The 17,583-nt window shown below is 44.1% G+C and overlaps 3 protein-coding genes across 3 annotated transcripts in view; 2 read left to right on the top strand and 1 right to left on the bottom strand.

The window, feature by feature from the left end:
• Positions 1-31: 31 nt before the first annotated feature.
• On the top strand, positions 32-9,312 carry GATC (glutamyl-tRNA amidotransferase subunit C). Its single transcript, XM_059140672.1, has 4 exons — positions 32-137; positions 214-386; positions 6,502-6,605; positions 8,381-9,312. The coding sequence occupies exons 1-4, from the start codon at positions 57-59 to the stop codon at positions 8,431-8,433; spliced, it is 411 nt and encodes a 136-aa protein (XP_058996655.1). The 5' UTR covers positions 32-56; the 3' UTR covers positions 8,434-9,312.
• A 528-nt stretch (positions 9,313-9,840) lies between these two features.
• On the bottom strand, positions 9,841-16,685 carry SRSF9 (serine and arginine rich splicing factor 9). Its single transcript, XM_059140671.1, has 4 exons — positions 16,383-16,685; positions 13,912-14,072; positions 12,257-12,429; positions 9,841-10,330 (listed from the first exon to the last, which is right to left on the bottom strand). Exons 1-4 carry the CDS (start codon positions 16,568-16,570, stop codon positions 10,187-10,189), a joined length of 666 nt encoding a protein of 221 aa, XP_058996654.1. The 5' UTR covers positions 16,571-16,685; the 3' UTR covers positions 9,841-10,186.
• Positions 16,686-16,876: 191 nt separating this feature from the next.
• The window catches only part of DYNLL1 (dynein light chain LC8-type 1), a 33,068-nt gene continuing 32,361 nt past the window's right edge, over positions 16,877-17,583 (top strand). The window contains exon 1 of the mRNA XM_059140676.1: positions 16,877-17,159. The gene's annotated coding sequence lies outside the window, so the exon portion shown is untranslated. The remainder of the gene's footprint in view (positions 17,160-17,583) is intronic.

The raw sequence follows: 17,583 nt of genomic DNA, 5'->3' as shown, positions 1-17,583 counted from the left end.
CTTGAGTGCGTCGCTCGGCTTTACGTGGAGACGCACTACGGCGGCTGAAGAGAGAAATGTGGCCCCTGGCGACGAGGCTGGGCCTTCGGTCCTGGTTGGGCTGGCGCCGGGGCTTCACCTCCAAGGCGGATCCTCAGGTAAAGGCCGGGGGCGTCAAGCGGGTGGCGGAGCAGGCCCCACCCGTGACCCCTGTTCTCCGCCTCATCCCTCCAGGGTAGTGGCCGGGTTACGGCCGAGGTGATCGAACACCTGGAGCGTCTAGCGCTTGTGGACTTCGGCAGCCAAGAGGCCGTGGCACGGTTGGAGAAAGCCATCGCCTTTGCCGACCGGCTCCGCGCGGTGGACACCGACGGGGTGGAGCCCATGGAATCAGTACTGGAGGACAGGTAAACACTCGCGGCTGCGCATCCTGAAGCCTTGCCTGTGGCGCCTTCGCAGACATTTGAGGTGGCGATCATTAGTGTGTCCTTTCACAGAAGGGAAAAGAGCTTTAGCGAGATGGAAGAACTTGTCCACGGTCACCCCGTGGTAAGTTTTATGATTTCCTTTGTTCATTATGGGTCCTATCACTGGCGTTTAAAGTCCTCGAGGCCTCCCAGTGTAGCTAGGAACCATGACCGAACTGCTAATCATCGCCTTTGAGGCCCTACTTCTCAGACTCCTTGCCTGCGGTAGCTCGGGCGTACTGCTCTTTTTATTGCATCTGCATTAGCTTTCTTACTATTTCTCCAACATGGCAAATTTGTTTCTTGTCTAGAATCTTTGCATTTGCTATTCCCCTTTCCTTGGCAGGTCGTAAGGCCTCTCCAAATATCCTCTCCCTTAACAATCACCGAACCCCTGATCCTGTTGGATTTTCTCCAATTTATTGATTACCTTATTTTTGTTGATCTGTCTCTTGTTAATAGAATGTGAGCTCCTGTTTGACTTGCTTACTTGTTAGATTCCTGTCCCAAAATATGGCCTTGTACATATCCTCTGACCTAGTGGTTCCTGTGGAAACATCTGTAAAAATGCAGCAAGATGTGTATGCACCAGTGTTCAGGGCTTTCAGATCTGTTTATAGTACAAAACAAAAAACAACAAAAAGTTCCCAACAGGGGGCACCTGGCCAGCTCTGTCTGCAGAGCATGCTCTGATTTCCAGGTCATGAGTTTGAGCCCCAGTTGGGGGTAGAGTTTACTTAATTTAAAACATTTTTTGAACCCTGAGCAACAAAAAACAGAAACAGCCTAAGTGCCTTCCCGGCTAAATACATCATCATGGAATGGAATATTGACAGTTGTTTAAAAATAATGCAACGGGGGGGGCGCCTGGGTGGCTCAGTGGGTTAAAGCCTCTGCCTTCGGCTCAGGTCATGATCCCAGGGTCCTGGGATCGAGCCCCACCTTGGGCTCTCTGCTCCGCGGGGAGCCTGCTTTTCCTCTCTCTGCCTGCTTCTCTGCCTATTTGTGATCTCTGTCAAATAAATAAAATCTTTAAAAAAATAATGCAATAATGCAACTATACTGATATGAAAAGATATATTTAGTGAAAAAGGTAAAGTTCAGAACATTGTGTGTGGGATTATCAGTACTTTAATGTGTCCTTTATTTGACATATTCTGGTATATCCATTAACTTTTGTTTTGTTCTCTCAGAGCATGCAAGGAACTGTAATAATAGTTTTAAAGAAAGTGGAAATGCAGAGGAAAATTCTAACTTTTCATCTTATAGTGAGGTCCAAAACACAAATGCCTAAAGGAGCAGAGTAATAACACAAGAAGTGATATAGTATAGTGTAATAGGGAGGGACAGGTCTTTGACAAAGCATTTTGTGAATATTATACTAAAAGGATGCAGTCTCTCCACACTTCTACCAAATTTTGCTATATCTTAATACATTTTTAAAGAAAATGCTCTTTTCTGAAAAGCAGACTTGTTTGCTGGTTGGGACTGCAGTTTCTTGGGTGAATGGGTATGTAGCTCATAAAGACAGAGGCAGTCTACAACTCTGTCCTACCCTTTTCTTGATGGGATTTTTAAAAAAAGATTTATTTATTTTAGAGTGCAGTGTGGTGTGTGGGGGAAGGATCAGAGAGGGAGGGAAATCAGTAGGTTCCTCGCTGAGCAGGGAACCTGATTCTCTGCTCCATCCCAGGACCCTGAGATCATGATCTGAGCTGAAACCAAGAGCAGACACCCAACTGAGCCACCCAGGCTCCCCCTTGATGTTTTTGTTTGTTTGTTTGTTTGTTTGTTTTTTAAGATTTTATTTATTTATTTGACAGACAGAGATCACAAGTAGGCAGAGAGGCAGGCAGAGAGAAAGGAGGAAGCCAAAGGCAGAGGCTTTATCCCACTGAGCCACCCAGGTGCCCCTGTTGAATGTTCTTTAAAGATTTTGAGAGACAGAAGCAGTCCAGAGCAAGAGGGAGCAACTGTCTCAAGCAGACTCCGCACTGAGCATAGAGCCCAGTGGGGGCCTGTATCTCATGACACTCAGATTGCGACCTGAGCTGAAACCAAAAGTCAGAAAATTAGCCAACTGTGCCACCGAGGTCCCCCGTTGTCTGTTCTTTATTAGTATCTTTGGGAAAGGAGGGCATAGAAGCACAAAGAGGAGACAGAATTTCCCAGACCATGTAGAGGGAAACTATAAAGAAATGCAACTATTACTCAAGGAAGAGTTTGTGAAAAAGATGAAGAGAGATTTGTATCTGGTAGCTGGAATAGTGACTTCATATTCAGTGATCTGCAGTCTTGCCATCAACCTGGAAACCAGTTTGAGTTAATTATTCCATTTTAGAGATGTAGCACTTATAGGACTTTTTTGTTTTTAAAGATTTTATTTTTATTTATTTGACAGAGACAGCAAGAGAGGGAACACAAGCAGGGGGAGTGGAGAGGGAGAAGCAGGCTTCTCGCTGAGCAGGGAGCCTGATGTGGGGCTCGATCCCAGGACCTGTTTTTTTGAACATATTGCCTAATGTTTGAAATGGAACCCAATGAAGACAAGTGTTCAACTGTTCTAGGCCACACTAGGTGTAAAAGCACTGACTGGCTATAAGAAATCTCTTGGCATATTAATACCTAACCTTTGGTTTTAGTTAAAAAGCATTTAGTGTCCTTACGTGCCAGGCGCTAAGATTTTATATGCATTGTCTCAATTATCACATACAACTCTGGAAGGTAAACCCTAGTATCTCCTTTATAGATGAAGAAACTGAGGCACAGAAAGCTAGTGTAATATGCCCCAGGGTTTCGCAGTGTAGTAAGAGAATCCAGAACTTGAAATTCAGAGCTTCAGCTCTCAAATACTATTCTAGATATGCCATCTAAAAAGTCAACCCCTAGGTGCCTGGGTGGCTCAGTGGGTTAAGCCTCTGTCTTCAGCTCAGGTCATGATCTCAGGGTCCTGGGATGGAGTCCCACATTGGGCTGTCTGCTCAGCAGGGAGCCCACTTCCCCTCTCTCTGCCTGCCTCTCTGCCTACTGGTGATCTCTCTCTGTGTGTCAAATAAATAAATAAAAATCTTTTTTAAAAAATAAAAAGTCAACCCCTAGAACTTTTATTTTCTCCCATCTCGAGAGACTGACTCAGATGATGACATCTCTGACTGCAGCCAAATACTTCAGTGCTTCAGATGTCCCTCAGGATCTTATCTGAACCAAAAATTCTTAGCCAAATTGATTAACTCTCATTCCAGTCTAAATCAAACTAGAAATTAATTAGGAAGGAGGGAAAAGGATTGTAGGTGATGGAAACAGAATTGTGCCCAGAAAAAAATGACTCCTGGCAGCCTGACACCAGCAGCAGAGCACTCCTGTCTGGTCAGTCCATTGGCCAATAAAGGCATTTCTTCTCCAGTGCTGCTGTAGTGCTTTCCATTAAATTACTTTTTATTAGCATTTCCCACAGTTACTGGTTAAAGTGCTTTGTCTGTGAGCCTTTCTTTTATTTATTTTTTTTTTTAAAGATTTTATTTATTTATTTGACAGACAGAGAACACAAGTAGACAGAGGCAGTCAGATAGAGAGGAAGGGAAGCAGGCCCCCTGCTGAGCAGAGAGCCCGATGCGGGACTCGATCCCAGGAACCTGAGATCATGACCTGAGCCGAAGGCAGCGGCTTAACCCACTGAGCCACCCAGGCGCCCCTGTCTGTGAGCCTTTCTCAACCAGGATTTCATCTGAACCAGAACACGTAAGATTCAAGTAATTCTTTTTTAGTGCTTCCCAGGATAGTATATAATTAATTTTAGCCCACAGTTGATTTATTATCAAAATGGGTGTCCTATAGTATTTGGGCTACAGTTCTCTTGTAGAACCCTGAGAAAGAGAAGTGAGATAGACATTTAGTCAATCAGTAATTGATAGGCACCTGGCCCTGTTTGGGAGTTTTATGCATGATTATGAGATCAAGAAAAGTTAAGCAGGACATCTTTGTGGCTCAGTTGGTTAAATGTCTGCCTTTGGATCATGTCATGACCCCACGGTCCTGGGATCAAGTCCTGCATTGGGCTCTCTGCGCAGCTGGGACCCTGCTTCTCCCTCTCTTTCTGCCTGCCATTTCCCCTGCCTGTGCTCTTTCTCCGACAAATAGATAAATCTTTAAAAAAAAAAAAAAGGGAAAGAAAAAGTTAAGCAGCTTGCCAAATGAACAATTGATGTGCCACCCTCAGAGACCCTGAGTTCAGCAGCCTATGATTATGAAAATAGGAAGGTGTTGATTTCTTCTGGAAACAACTCCATCATAAATAGTAATTAGATGAAAATGTGTGGTATTTTAAGGAGTGAATTTTTTCTGGAAACATTAAACAGGAAACCGACTGTCCAATGAGTGAATAAATCAATTGCTATTACATCTACTGTGGAGAAGCAATAGCTTCTAACCACCTATTGGTGGTAGTAGAGTCTCACTTCATCAAACTCCAAGTGCCCAGGAACAGTTAGCAGCCTCCGCTAGGGGCTAGGCAGGTAATGTGTGATCCCAGCAGGTTAAGGGCAGAGGTATACTCTGAATGAGGCCTGGGGACTGAGGTGTGCCCAGGTACGCTCACCCTGAGAGGAGGAGGGGCTGATCAGCACACCCACCTCTTACTGCATTGAGAACACAGGCCCCAATTATCAGATCTTTAACATTTCATCTTCCCAGCAGTTCTGTGAAGCATTCCACAAATAAGGGAACAGGTACATGGAGAGGATAAGTAGCTTGTACATGTGCTGTGTATGGTCCTAAGATTTGAATTTATCTGTGACTCAGGAGCCCAAGGTCTTAGCCATTCTGTTTTATCACCCAGCAGAAATGCAAACTCCAGAAGGTCCAATGTTCACCTTTACAAAGGATTTTTATTTTGTTCTCCCAAGTTTTCATAAGCCTCTATATGGTTAGGGGAAAAAAATTAAATGCAACCTTTGCTTTTTTGGCAAGAAAGTTAAGGTCTGGAAAGATCCATACTTGTCCAAGGCCACAGAGTCTATCCTGGAATAGACTGCAGCTCTCTACAGTCCGTATCATGAGTGCTTATTGTGTCTGGCCCTAGGGTGGGTGCCACAGAAGAAACAGAAAAATGTCCTTTCCTAAGAGAATCTTAACCATGACAACTTCACCCTCTACAGCCATTGCCTGGATGTTCATCCTTGCCCTTTTGTCCCATTAGGTTTAGCCCTCAGTCTATGTCTGGCTCAAAGCAGAAAGAGCTTGGCTACTCTATATCAGTGACTGAGGAGACTGCTCATTTTTCAGCTCAAATATCTGAAAGCAGGCTCAGCCTTTTTTTTTTTTTTTTTTTTGCACCTTTAAGCCTTGAAACAGCAGTGAAGCCCCATTGATATGTTCAACTCCTGTTTGGTTTCACTGGTTTGCCATCTGGACACTTTAATGAAGCCAGTAGGCCCAGAGAACAGTGAAATATTCTTCAGCTGTGCAAGGGCAGGCACCTCCATGTCCATGAAGGTGGCTGCAGTGAAAAACAGCTCATCTTTGGGGTACAAGAACTGTGCTCATTCCAGTCCTGTCACTTGGGACCTAATATCTAAGTCACTTATAGCCACTCTTGAGCAAGTTTCTTCACCTGCCTGGAAGTCCACTTCCCATGCAGCAGTTTCTTACCCATCCTTTAGCAGTGACATCACCTATTCTGAGTACCTGTTCCTTACCCAGGCTGGTTTAGGTGCCCCCTTTCTACTCCCTTGGCAAGCTTTGCTTACCTATTAGACTTAAAACCTTGTAATTGCCTTACCAGTATCCACCAAATGCAGCTTACCCATAGTAATGATACAGGAATATTTATTGAATGTATCAGTCCTTAGGAATGATTACCACTTACCTCACTGAGTGGTTGAGAATCTATAAACTGCCGATAGTTATTTGGTCAACTACTAACCATGCGCTCCTCCATCTTTGAGTAGTGACCATACCTTAAGAATATGCTGCTGTTTCCTCCCATTCTCAACCCTCTTCACCCATGCCATAGAAGCCTATTCTCTGAGAAGGTAACCTTGAGCTTCTGGTTTTGTAGATGTCTGTACTTGAGATCTGACAGTGTGGTAGAAGGTAACTGTGCCGAAGAATTACTACAAAATGCCCATCAAGTTGTGGAGGAGTATTTTGTGGCCCCCCCAGGTATGTGTTCCCCAAAGTGGGTTAACAGATTGTCCCTCAGTGAACTAAGAATATAGAGGGAGCTGTGAGGTCCAAATTTGCTACATGAAAGTACTTTAAGAAGTATAGAGTGGGAATTAGGTGAAGGTGGTCAAAAGGTACAAACTTCAACATAGAGTGGAATGATTATACTTAATAATACTGTATTCTGTACTTGAAAGTTGCTAAGAGAGTAGATCTTAAAAGTTCTTATCACAAGCACAAAATTAATGTGAGATGATAGGTATTAAATACTCTTGTTCTGGTAATCATCTTGATATATATATAATATATATGTATTATATCTATATATAAAATCATTGTGTTATAGAACTTAGATAATGTTGTGTGTCGATTCTATCCCAATAAAATGGAATGAAAAACCCCACATATATTAACAGTGGGGAAAAAAAGTTAGGTGGCAGTAGAGTGTAGGGGTCACATTCACCCCTAAGGGCCAGTCTGTAATAGGAATGAGCAAAATGGGAACTGGGGCGGGGAGGTGTGTATGTACATGGTATCAAATCTGAAGCTCGGGTTGCCGGGGGGAGGGGGTTTGGGAGAAGGGGGTGGGATTATGGACATTGGGGAGGGTATGTGATTTGGTGAGTGCTGTGAAGTGTGTAAACCTGGTGATTCACAGACCTGTACCCCTGGGGATAAAAATATATGTTTATAAAAAAAAAAAAAAAAAAAAAAAAAATCTGAAGCTCAAGCTCTGCATAAAGGCGCAACTAGCACTCACTGCTTCTCATTCCGTGCCAGACAGTACCGGGAGCCCATTTTCCCTGAGAACCTGGACATACGGCATTTTCATGTGTGTATGTTAGTTCCCAAATTTTAAGTATGGGAACTAATTCCAAGATTTTTAAAAAAAATAAAATACCATGTAAATAAAACATACCTGCAAGCCATATGCATCCTGTGAGCCATCAGTTTGCAACCTTGTTGTTGAAATTTGCATCTTTAAAATTTACTGTGACTATTCTAAATGAAAACTTAAAAATGACTCTGGGCTAATACTAAAATCCAGAATCTTGGTTGGGTTGGACTTTTTAATCTGCTCAGCAGACAGATGGGTCTTCTGAACTGCCGCACCTTTCTGAACGTTTGGGAATGGGACGAACTTAAGTGCTCAGGTAGATGGTTTTCCAAGTGCGGGTTAAAGGTTCAGGAGATCATCTCAGAGAACCATTCTAACTAGCCTCAGAGACAAACATCAGTCCCCCAGCTCAGGGGTTCTCTCTTTGATCAAGACCAGCCAATTAAAGGAAAGCTTTGCTTGAAGCAAGAATGAGAAAGCAAGCTTAGAAAATTGTGGACTCGGCTCTTAATCATACCTTTGATTCACTAAACCACCTCAAATTAACTGAAGAGAAAAAAAGATTTTATAATCTCAGAATCTGATAGTTGTCACTATTTTAGCAGACCTCTCCATTCATCATATATGCTGTTTCTCCAAAAAGAATTCTGTGTCAGACTTCTTGAGACAAAGTGAATTCACAATCACTAGTCTTTCCTTCCACTCCCATATGCATATAACTGGCAACTGTCTCTGCTCCTTACTGAAAAGCATGCACTTATTAGGCTTCAGTTACAACTGTTGTTCTTTCAGACACTCAGAAAAACAGAACAGAAACTACACTTATCTGCATTGCTTATTCTTCATGACAAACCAAGTGATAAGTTAGCTCAGTACAACCAGTTTGGAAGCAGATTCAGCTTTAACATTCTTTCTTGTTACTGTTTTCAAACAGGTAATATCTCTTTGCCAAAGCAGGATGAACAAGAGCCTTTTTCAGACAACTGAGTAGCAATTCTGGGAAGGGGTACCCTGTGAACACGTGGAAGCCCAAAGACAGTATTTTGTTATGAACACTAATGGCCCCACTTCAGTCACCTGAAAAAAAACTGATGGTTAAGTATTTTTTAATAACTAACTCTCTGAAGACAGAATTGGGAAATAACCTACCCAAAACAAGGCAATGAATTCCTGCTGCTACTGGAAGTAAGAGATATTGTTACTTTCTGAGGAAATGGATCAAGTATTTATTCACAGGCTGTTCAGTATATAAAGATATTATCCTCCTTTATCTCCTCCAGAAAGACTGTCTACCAAAGGGCACTTGAGTAAATTTTTCTATTGATGTAACTATTAGACCATGCATCTGATCACTCTGTGATAACCTGTGTTGTACTTTTTAGTTGCTGTTTCTATCAGCCCAAGAAACCTCGTATCTTTACCAAACTCCATTTTGTTCCTGGGTACCCACTTCATTCCCAGCAGAAGGCTTTCTCCTAAGGTCTGAAGAGTACTCAAAGTAGACTCTACAGCTTGTGAACGCTTAACTTGCAGTCATCCACTATCCCACAAAGTGATTACATGCAAAAGGGATGCTAGCCACAGCTAGTTTTTCTGAAAAGAATCTATGACAAAAATAGCTAACAGTGCTGTACTGTACACTAAAAATTTGCCAACAGGGTAGATCTTATATGAAATGCTCTTACCACAAGTAAATCTTAAAGAAGTAGAGAAGAGACTTTGGGAGGTGATGGATATGTTTACAGTCTCGATGGTGGTGACGCTTTCATGGATAAACACTTAACCCCTAATTCAGTGAGTTGTATACATTAAGTACAACTTTTTACATATCTATCTTACTTCAATAAAGTGGCTTTTTAAAAAACAGCCCCAGGCCTGAAACAAAGTAACTTACCCACCCCCACCATGATTACTGAATCCAAGATAGTGGAGGTTTTTGGTTTGTTTTGTGTTTTAAGAAAGCTCAGATACCAAGAATAAATGAAACAGATTTAGGGGCAAAAGTGACAGAACCAAAATTTAAAGATTTTTTTCCTTCCCCTCCAAACTGCCACAGTTGGCTTTGTTTAAGAATCTTCAGTCATCTTTATGCTGCTGCCAAGTTTAAAAAGTCTGTTTTATTCTTTTCATTCCTTTGCCCTATCTTAAACACTCCCTTCTTTAAGGCAGCTTCTTTTATAAGTTTGGCCTTGAATTGTAAGGTAATCCTGAAGAAACTCTTGGAATTGAAATTCTCAAACCACCAACATAGCAACTACCTTTGTCCCCAAATAAAGTTACCCACTTCTCCTTACCAGTTGGGTACAAGCTGCTGCTACAACTCAATGACTTTCTTTTTAATCAGTGAGCCTGTTTGGTGAAATCTATTAACTTAATCAAGGACAACCACACATGTCAATTACTAAACGTTTAAAATATATTTCTAAACAGAATGGGCCGACTCAGTCACAGTAACTGCTGATCTCCATAGTAGAGCAACCCACAAAGACACAGCACTGATTTTTTCCCATAATCAGGGGTGAAAAATATACAACTTATTTCTGAACCAAAACCACAATTTCTGCAGTTTAAAATGCTTCACTGCCAATATGGCCCTGGTAGAAATTATGTATTTTATTTCCTTAAAAAAAAAATTAAAAAAATTTCCTAAGACACTAAATCATCAATCTGGAATGTAGATTCTGAGCACAAAGCAGCTCAGTTCACCTAAAAAATAAAGAAAAATTTCCCATCACCTGTCTCAGTAGGGCCTGAAAGGAGAGAAGTAGTGTGGGGAACCCCTGCTTTGGTATGGAGAGTCACGGCCCCTTGAGCCAGACCGAGACCGTGAGTAGCCATAGCTGGTGCTTCTCTCTGGATAAACTCGGATGTAGGAAGTTTCACCCTGAAATTTAAACAAAAAGAATTCAGGAAAAAATAAGACCCAGAAGAATACAGCACACTAATACCTAACATGGCTGCCTAACAATAGTTAAGTATTGAACACTTACTGTTTGTCTGGCATGATGTTATCTCATTAAACCCTCACAATAATGCTATGAGGTAGGTATGCTTAACAGCTCATTTCAAGAATGAGGAAAACAATGTTCTTATCTGTTCCAGGGTGACACAAATAATAAACAGCAGCTTCACATGTGGTAAATGCTCAAATACTAGCTACTACTGTTAATACAACTGAATTACTGCCACTGACCCCTAAATCTAAGAACTAGAAAGGATCTCAGAGGTCATACAATTCAGTCCCCTGCCACCTCATATATGCATCTTTGGATAGATGCCTATGGCAGAAGCTAACCTGTATTCAACACCTCTCACGTGCCAGGACCTGGGTTAGATGCAGTTATCCTCATAAGTTAGCTTCCTGGCAACTCTTATGAGAAAGTGCTATTATTGTTCCTGAAACCAGGGTTCAGAGCATAGCTCAGCTAAGAAATTACTAAGTGAGGGGTGCCTGAGTGGCTCAGTGGGTTAAGCCTCTGCCTTCAGCTCGGGTCTTGGTCTCAGGGTCCTGGGATTGAGCTCTGCACCGGGATTCTCTGCTCAGCAGGGAGCCTGCTTCCCCCTCTCTCTGCCTGCCTATCTGCCTACTTGTGATCTCTCTCTCTCTCTCTCAAATAAGTAAGTAAAATCTTAAACAAAAACAAAAACCAAGAGAAATTATTAAGTGGCAGAAGAGTCATGTCCAGGCTAGCGTATGCCCTTTCCCCTCAGCCAACACTCTCAGAGAATCTAAAAATGCTAAGATGAAAGAAGCTGGATGCAGAATTCCCTAGGTAAAGTCAGTAATTGGATTTATCATTACTGAGGCCCTGTTTTGCAGTATAACTGAGGACCAGATGCTGGTTTTTTTTTTTTTTTTTTTAATAAGATTTTATTTATTTATTTATTTATTCGAGAGAGAGAGAGAATGAGTGTGCATGGGGGGGGGGTGGTCAGAGGAAGCAGACTCCCTGCTGTGCAAGGAGCCCTACGTGGGACTCCCTGAGCCACAGGCAGTCACTTAACTAACTGAGCCACCCAGGTGCCCCCCAGGTCCTGTTTTGTTTCTGCTCCAAATTCAGTCTGAGCAAAAGCACTGTTAAGCCATGCATTTTCCAAATCATAAAATCGGGGAACTATATGAATCCTTAGAAAAAGAAATGGACCCACAGTTAAGACAAGATAACTTAACTCCACAGTTAAGACAAGATAACCAGAAAAAGCAATGTCCACTTAGGTTTGCTGTTTTATCTCAGCGATATCAAAGGGATAGTCAACATATGAATCAAACTGAGAGATCCAAAGCAGCAGCAGTCTTCCTGTAAGACCAAGAACTAAGTCCTGAGAACTAAGGTTATTACAAGAAAATGCCAAGGTGACAATCTGCATGCATTACTCTTCAGAAGGGAAAAATAAGGTGAGAACCTTAGAAGAGCTGAGATGATGAAGTTGGCTTGCAGAGCACAGACTAGACCCAGAGGGACAACCATAATAATTAATTAGATTCACAGAGGTACACTGCAGATTAAGCCAGTTGTGAAAGGGATGGTATGACAGAATAGTTCACCACATGATGACAGACTGCACCAGTATTCTCTCCAGGTTAAAAATACTATGACTGCAAACTTCTTTGTTATGACCCCGAAGGGTTTGGGCATGATGAATTAATTCCCTGGCTTTAACCACTTTAGATCTTTAATGGTACTATGAGGTTATCAAATGGCAAGTGCATGGCCTGCTGCTACTTCTGCTAAGTCAGCTTCAGGTGGAGTGGCTTAGGAGCAAGCTCAAAGAAGTTGGGAACCAACAAAAAAAAAAGTTGAAAACCCACCTCATGAGAGCGGAATTTGGTGTCATCCAGTTTACGCAGGGCGTATTCCATATCTTCTTTTCTGAGATACTCAACCATCCCCATTCCATCCTTCTGCACATCTGCATAACAGACGTCCCCAGCTTCTCGCATATGATCCTTCAGGTCCTGCCAGCTACCTGATGGTGGAAGTCCTATGCGTGGACAACAGAAGAGAAAAGGCCATATCCTTCAGCCACATTAACTGACCTGTTAAGAGCCAGCAGTACCTAGGGTCCCTTTTTTGTCCATCGCTACTTTCAAATTCAAATTCAATGACAAGTCATAAAGGGCATAAAACCAGCAGTAAGTACTAAAGTATGTGTGGTAAATCACCATTAAAAGTTGGTTCTAGGCTAATCTTCCAGAGACCAAGCCCTTCCAACAGAGTAAGAACACCCCATACAGTTTAGTATCTCTGAGAATTCACAGCCTTTCTTTCTTTATCCTTCATATTTAAGAAAAATTCCCAAGACTTTGAGTTCTCATTTTCTCCATTATGAAACTTATCAGTACCAATTATCTCTTGCTTGACTTGGTTCTCAGGACATGGGAATTTTGAAAGTATCCAATGAAATAATAACCAAGGCATAGCTGAAGGTGACAACACAACAAAAATCTCAAGTTTGTTTTCCTGAAGGTGTGAATGACTAACAAACTAAACAAGGTACCTTTCAAAAGATCACCAACATTCTTCTATACGGGGGGGAAAGGTAAGACTCAGACGCTATAACTAGTCGGGAATTATACAACCCTACCTGATATCATGAAAGGGAAATGTGCTCCTGCTCTCAAAGGCTGTGTTTACCGCTCACAGCTCAGGACTGCAGCCATTTCCTAATAGTTTTCTAAGCAGGATTTCAGAGCAGCATGGAGAGAAAAAAAAATATGACATCCTGAAGGAGGGAATAGTTCTGGGGTTAAAAAATTACAAAGGGACACAAGATAGGCAGATACTGAGAGGATTGCTCTTAAGTCTGCTGTAACTGTGTGACATTTACATATAAGAAAAGTGCCAGGTTTCTCAATACATTCACTCCACCATGGTCCTAAAATGCCCCTGCAGTGTGCAGAAGGCCCAAGTCTTTACCAGGGCTTTAGTATTTTGAAAAGAATATGCCCCTGAACTTGGCATTTCATCACTTGTCAACACTAGACATTTCATTCTACGTTCTGCAATACGACCCCTAAAACTCCAAGTTCTTTTGTTTTCTTTTTTATATAATTCCAGAGCCACCACCAAAATCTGGCCTTTTTCAGCATCCAAAGCTGAGCAGTAGTTCAAATCTAGTTCCTGGAATGTCCAGCAAGTCTGATACCCAGTACATTACAAAAGAAAGCATCTCTACAGAATTCTAGCTCACAGGGTTTTGCTACTATCTTCCCTTTCAACACCAGAAAACTTCTTTATAAGAAGCAAGCTGATGTTCTACCAAGACTACACTACCAATGCAGTTTCATTTGCAAGGTACCTGCCTCAGCGGCAAGAGGCAGGGCTTCAGACTGTGCAAAGGCTATTGAAAAGAAAGCCCCATGTGTCCCATGCACTGAAGAGTAAAAGCTAACATTTCTTGGAGGCCAGACTGTGTGCTAAGAATTTTACATGCATCATCTCATTCAGTTTTAAAGGAACATACCTGAAACAAGAACTCGGAAATCAGATCTTCTTGTAGGAGGTCCATTCCTCCCACCACGGGGCCACCCACCCCGACTGCCGTAAGTCCTAGGGAACTCCACACGAAGCCGACACTGGCCATAATCATAACCATTCCTTCCATAAATTGCATCTTCAGCATCTCTGCAAAGAAAAGTTAGGAGTTAGTGCTGCTCAGGAGGCTGACTTACTTCCCAGTGAAGGGTTTGAGTAACAAGTATAAAAGGGAAATGAACCAGAAAAACCAAACAATCTTGATGTGATACTGCATTCGTGTGAAGACCTTTCATAATATTAAAATTAAACTTTACAACTGTCACGGGGTTTTCTAAGTATGGAATGATAATAATGGGACAAACAGATGAATTATAAGAAGACTAATTCGGATCAGCTTGACAGATGATTTCAGTAGATTTCTCTAACCCTGTGAGCAGTTTCTCAGAATGCCCACCACACACTAGTCCTTTATTCTTCAACAAGGCCTAGTAAAATCAAGTCTATAGAAAGAAAAATTCATTTAAAAAGAAAGGAGGCTCAAATGACAGATGCTTTGTGTTTTGTAAGAAATATATAACTCTCATGTGTACCTTTTCAGTGTGGTTTGGAAAATTAAGTTGTAAAGACCAATGCTGGGTACAGCTTTGCCAAAAGAGGTAAATATTCAATGAAGTTACTTTCAGTCTTCCCTAGGTCTCTAGGGGAACCAAGTTGGTTCTCCAGTATTGGACTAGAGAAAGAATGGCCTCAGAGTTTGGATGGACAAGCAAAACCAAAGATACACTAATGAAGAAGTTATCATTCAGTTGTCACAGGCACGTAATTGCTCAAGATTCTAGTCACAAGGTTAAAAGCAATGATGACCATGACTAGTGCTGTATTTACAACAAAGTGAAGGAGAGGCAGAACTGCTAAGGTTGAAGAGCAGATTCTGAATACCGACTGACACGTTCAAATCATTCTTCTGCTACTTGCTAGTATCTCTCTTTGGATAAATGCCTATATCAAGTTTTCACGTCTCTTAAATGTAATATGCCTATCTCACAGGGTTATTGTAAGAATTAAATAAGATACTATGTGTGCAGTGCTTTGCTAGAAACTTGGCATCTAGTGATATCAAAAGACAGCTTTTCTATTATGGAAGGAAGGAGAAAAGAGATGACAATGTAGCATATCATACAGTAAGTCTGTGTTTTAAAGAACAGCGTAACAGCATAGGGGGTTCAAATGCTACCCTGATCACTTACTAGCATTCTCTTTTATCAGCAACTCTAAATCCTCCGTGTTTTTTAACATTGTAAAATGTGCCTAACACTACCTCTTTTATAGGTTATTGAAAATGCTGAAGTGGTATTTGATACGTGGTAACTGTTCAAAAAACACACAGTGTTACAGAGGAGCAACCTTCTCCAGTTTAGGCGTAAAAATACCTACTTCCGTTTTCTGAGGCAAATGGCAAGGCGCTTAAGAATGAGCTCTGTCAGTCATCAAAACCTCAGGGTGCTTCCTACCTCCCTGTCCTCAGATAGCCTCCTTGCCCTATACCACCACACCAGGGATGCAAGACACCCTATGGACAGTCCTTGTAGTGAAGCCTGCCAGGTGCAGACTAGATGAAAGCACTGCCTGGGTCACTGCTGGGAAGCTGAGCGGGCTCTTGAGCGGGCTCTTATTTACCCCAAGTGCAGTGACCAGTCCATGCGGTGGCTCCTAAGAACCATCAGTTTTGAAAGTTCCCCGGTCTTTTTTGGCCAGGAGGCCGACAAAGTTTGCAAAATCACAAAGACCCCTTTGAGTCTGTTTAGGGATCAAGAACTTCCCAATGCTTGGGGTCCTAAGCATCCAGCAGTGCCTCCCTCATCAGAGAAGTGGAGTGAAATCAGAGTCCTCCTCTCAGACTATTTTAGTTTTTCCCAAATCCCTGGAGCTTTTGTAAGGACTAGACCATGGCCCGCCGGGGCGCGCGAGGATGGAGATCTATTCTATCACAGACACCCCTTTACGACCTCCAAAGACGACCACATCCCCGCAGTCTGTTCCCCCGTAACGGCGAGTTCTGGCTGGGGGGAGGGGTGGACAGGGAGGGCGAGTGGCCACTTCTGTTCACGAAGTCCTCTCCCGGCTAGTTCCGGGCCGCTTCCCCTGAAGGGTGCCTCTCCAGCGGTGAGGGAGAGATTGGTCCTGTGTACCATCCCCGACGCCGGTCTGGGCGGGCCGGGGCCCTCCAAACGCCCAGCTTTTGTGTTTTTAAGTAAAGTAAAAAAAAATAATAATCCTAGAGGAAGTGACGACGAAGCAAAGGACGGCCGGAGCCTGCTGTGAGAGGAGGCCTCATCCTCCACCCGGGGGCGCCGTGAGGGGTCTGCGCGGAAGGGGGAGGGGAGGTCCCGGAGGGGAGGGGGAGGAAAGAAGGCAGGGGCCCGAGGCCTCAGGCGGGCGGGTGGAGCGGGGCCTCACCGGGGGTCCTCGAAGCGCACGAAGGCGAAGGGCACGAGGCCGTGCCGGTTCTTGAGCTCGATCTCGCGGATGCGGCCGTACTTGTAGAACAGGTCCTCCAGGTCCTTCTCGCGCACGTCGGTCGGAAGGTTCCCCACGTAGATGCGCCCGTCTCCCTCGCCGCCGCGCTCGTCCGCCCAGCCCGACATCCGCACCGCCCGACGCCGCGGGCCCGCCGCAGCCCACGTCGCCGCCGCCGCCGCCGCCGCCTCAACCGGGGTTCCCCCGCAGCGTCCCCGCGGGCTCGGAGGCGCTCAGCCGCACTGCATTGTGGGAACGGCGGAGCGGAAGCGGAGGGGTCGGAGGAAGCAAAAGAAATCGTCTTAAAGGGGACGCGGCTGCGATAACTGCGCTTGCGCGCAGGCCGGCGCCCCCTGTAGGTGCTGGCGGGCCCGGGAGCAAAGTGAGGGAGATCTTGCAGTCTGGCGAATTGGGTTCGATTTTCCGAATTCTCTGAAGGCAACTCCCTCGCCGGATTCATGGACAAGTGGCCGGGACAGGGGCAAGTGCCTGGGCCTCAGTTTTCTGCCTCTGTAGCGCTACCTCACAGGCTTTTGTGAGAGCACTCCTTGAGGTGACGCGGGTAGCGGCCCGTGTGGGGCCCGCGCGCGGGCAGTCACTCTGTGTGCGGGGCGCCGGAGGGAGGGAGCCAGGCCCGGGCCGCAGGCTGACCCTGCTGCGGCCTGAAGGAGTCCCGGACGGTGGCCTGGGTGGGGCCTTCGCGGCCTTCAAACTCAGGTCAGTAGCCCGCTGGGCGAGCCTGCCCCCATTTTACAATCGCTTGGAACTGAGGGCCTCAAATGGACTAAAGATGAGTGTGAGGGGCTGGAGATGGACTCCAGAACTTGGCCTTGACATTCGGGGAGGCTAGCAGGGTGTGAAAGAGTCTCAGCTATCTCAGCTGTCGCTACAGAGTAACTCCCACTATTTGTGCTTTTAATCCTCCCCGAAGATGGTGGGATTCCGATGTTGACAGGTGAGAAAACTGAGGTCTCCTGGTAGAGCCGGGATTCGAACCCGAAGCCGAGCTCCCAGCCTGTGGGGCGAGCCTCTCAGGAGCTCGGGTAGATTGCCATTTTGGCACTTTTTCACATTTACCACCCACTGTTCAGGGCACTGAACTTGGGGACGTTACAAAAATAGACATCTAAAAAGAACTTGT

The sequence above is a fragment of the Mustela lutreola genome, chromosome 11 (assembly GCF_030435805.1).
Source record: "Mustela lutreola isolate mMusLut2 chromosome 11, mMusLut2.pri, whole genome shotgun sequence".
NCBI classification, from domain to species: Eukaryota; Metazoa; Chordata; class Mammalia; order Carnivora; family Mustelidae; genus Mustela; species Mustela lutreola.
Note: the sequence above shows the minus strand (reverse complement) of the source record. Positions and strands in the feature narration are given on the sequence as shown.

Coding starts and splice junctions, on each gene's coding strand:
- SRSF9 (XM_059140671.1), bottom strand. CDS start 16,570: ATGTCGGGCTGGGCGGACGAGCGCGGCGGCGAGGGAGACGGGCGCATC. Junction 14,073..16,382: donor GTGCGCTTCGAGGACCCCCG/GTGAGGCCCCGC, acceptor TTTTCTTTGCAG/AGATGCTGAAGATGCAATTT. Junction 10,331..12,256: donor CCAAATTCCGCTCTCATGAG/GTGGGTTTTCAA, acceptor TTTAAATTTCAG/GGTGAAACTTCCTACATCCG.
- GATC (XM_059140672.1), top strand. CDS start 57: ATGTGGCCCCTGGCGACGAGGCTGGGCCTTCGGTCCTGGTTGGGCTGG. Junction 138..213: donor CCTCCAAGGCGGATCCTCAG/GTAAAGGCCGGG, acceptor TCATCCCTCCAG/GGTAGTGGCCGGGTTACGGC. Junction 387..6,501: donor GAATCAGTACTGGAGGACAG/GTAAACACTCGC, acceptor CTGGTTTTGTAG/ATGTCTGTACTTGAGATCTG.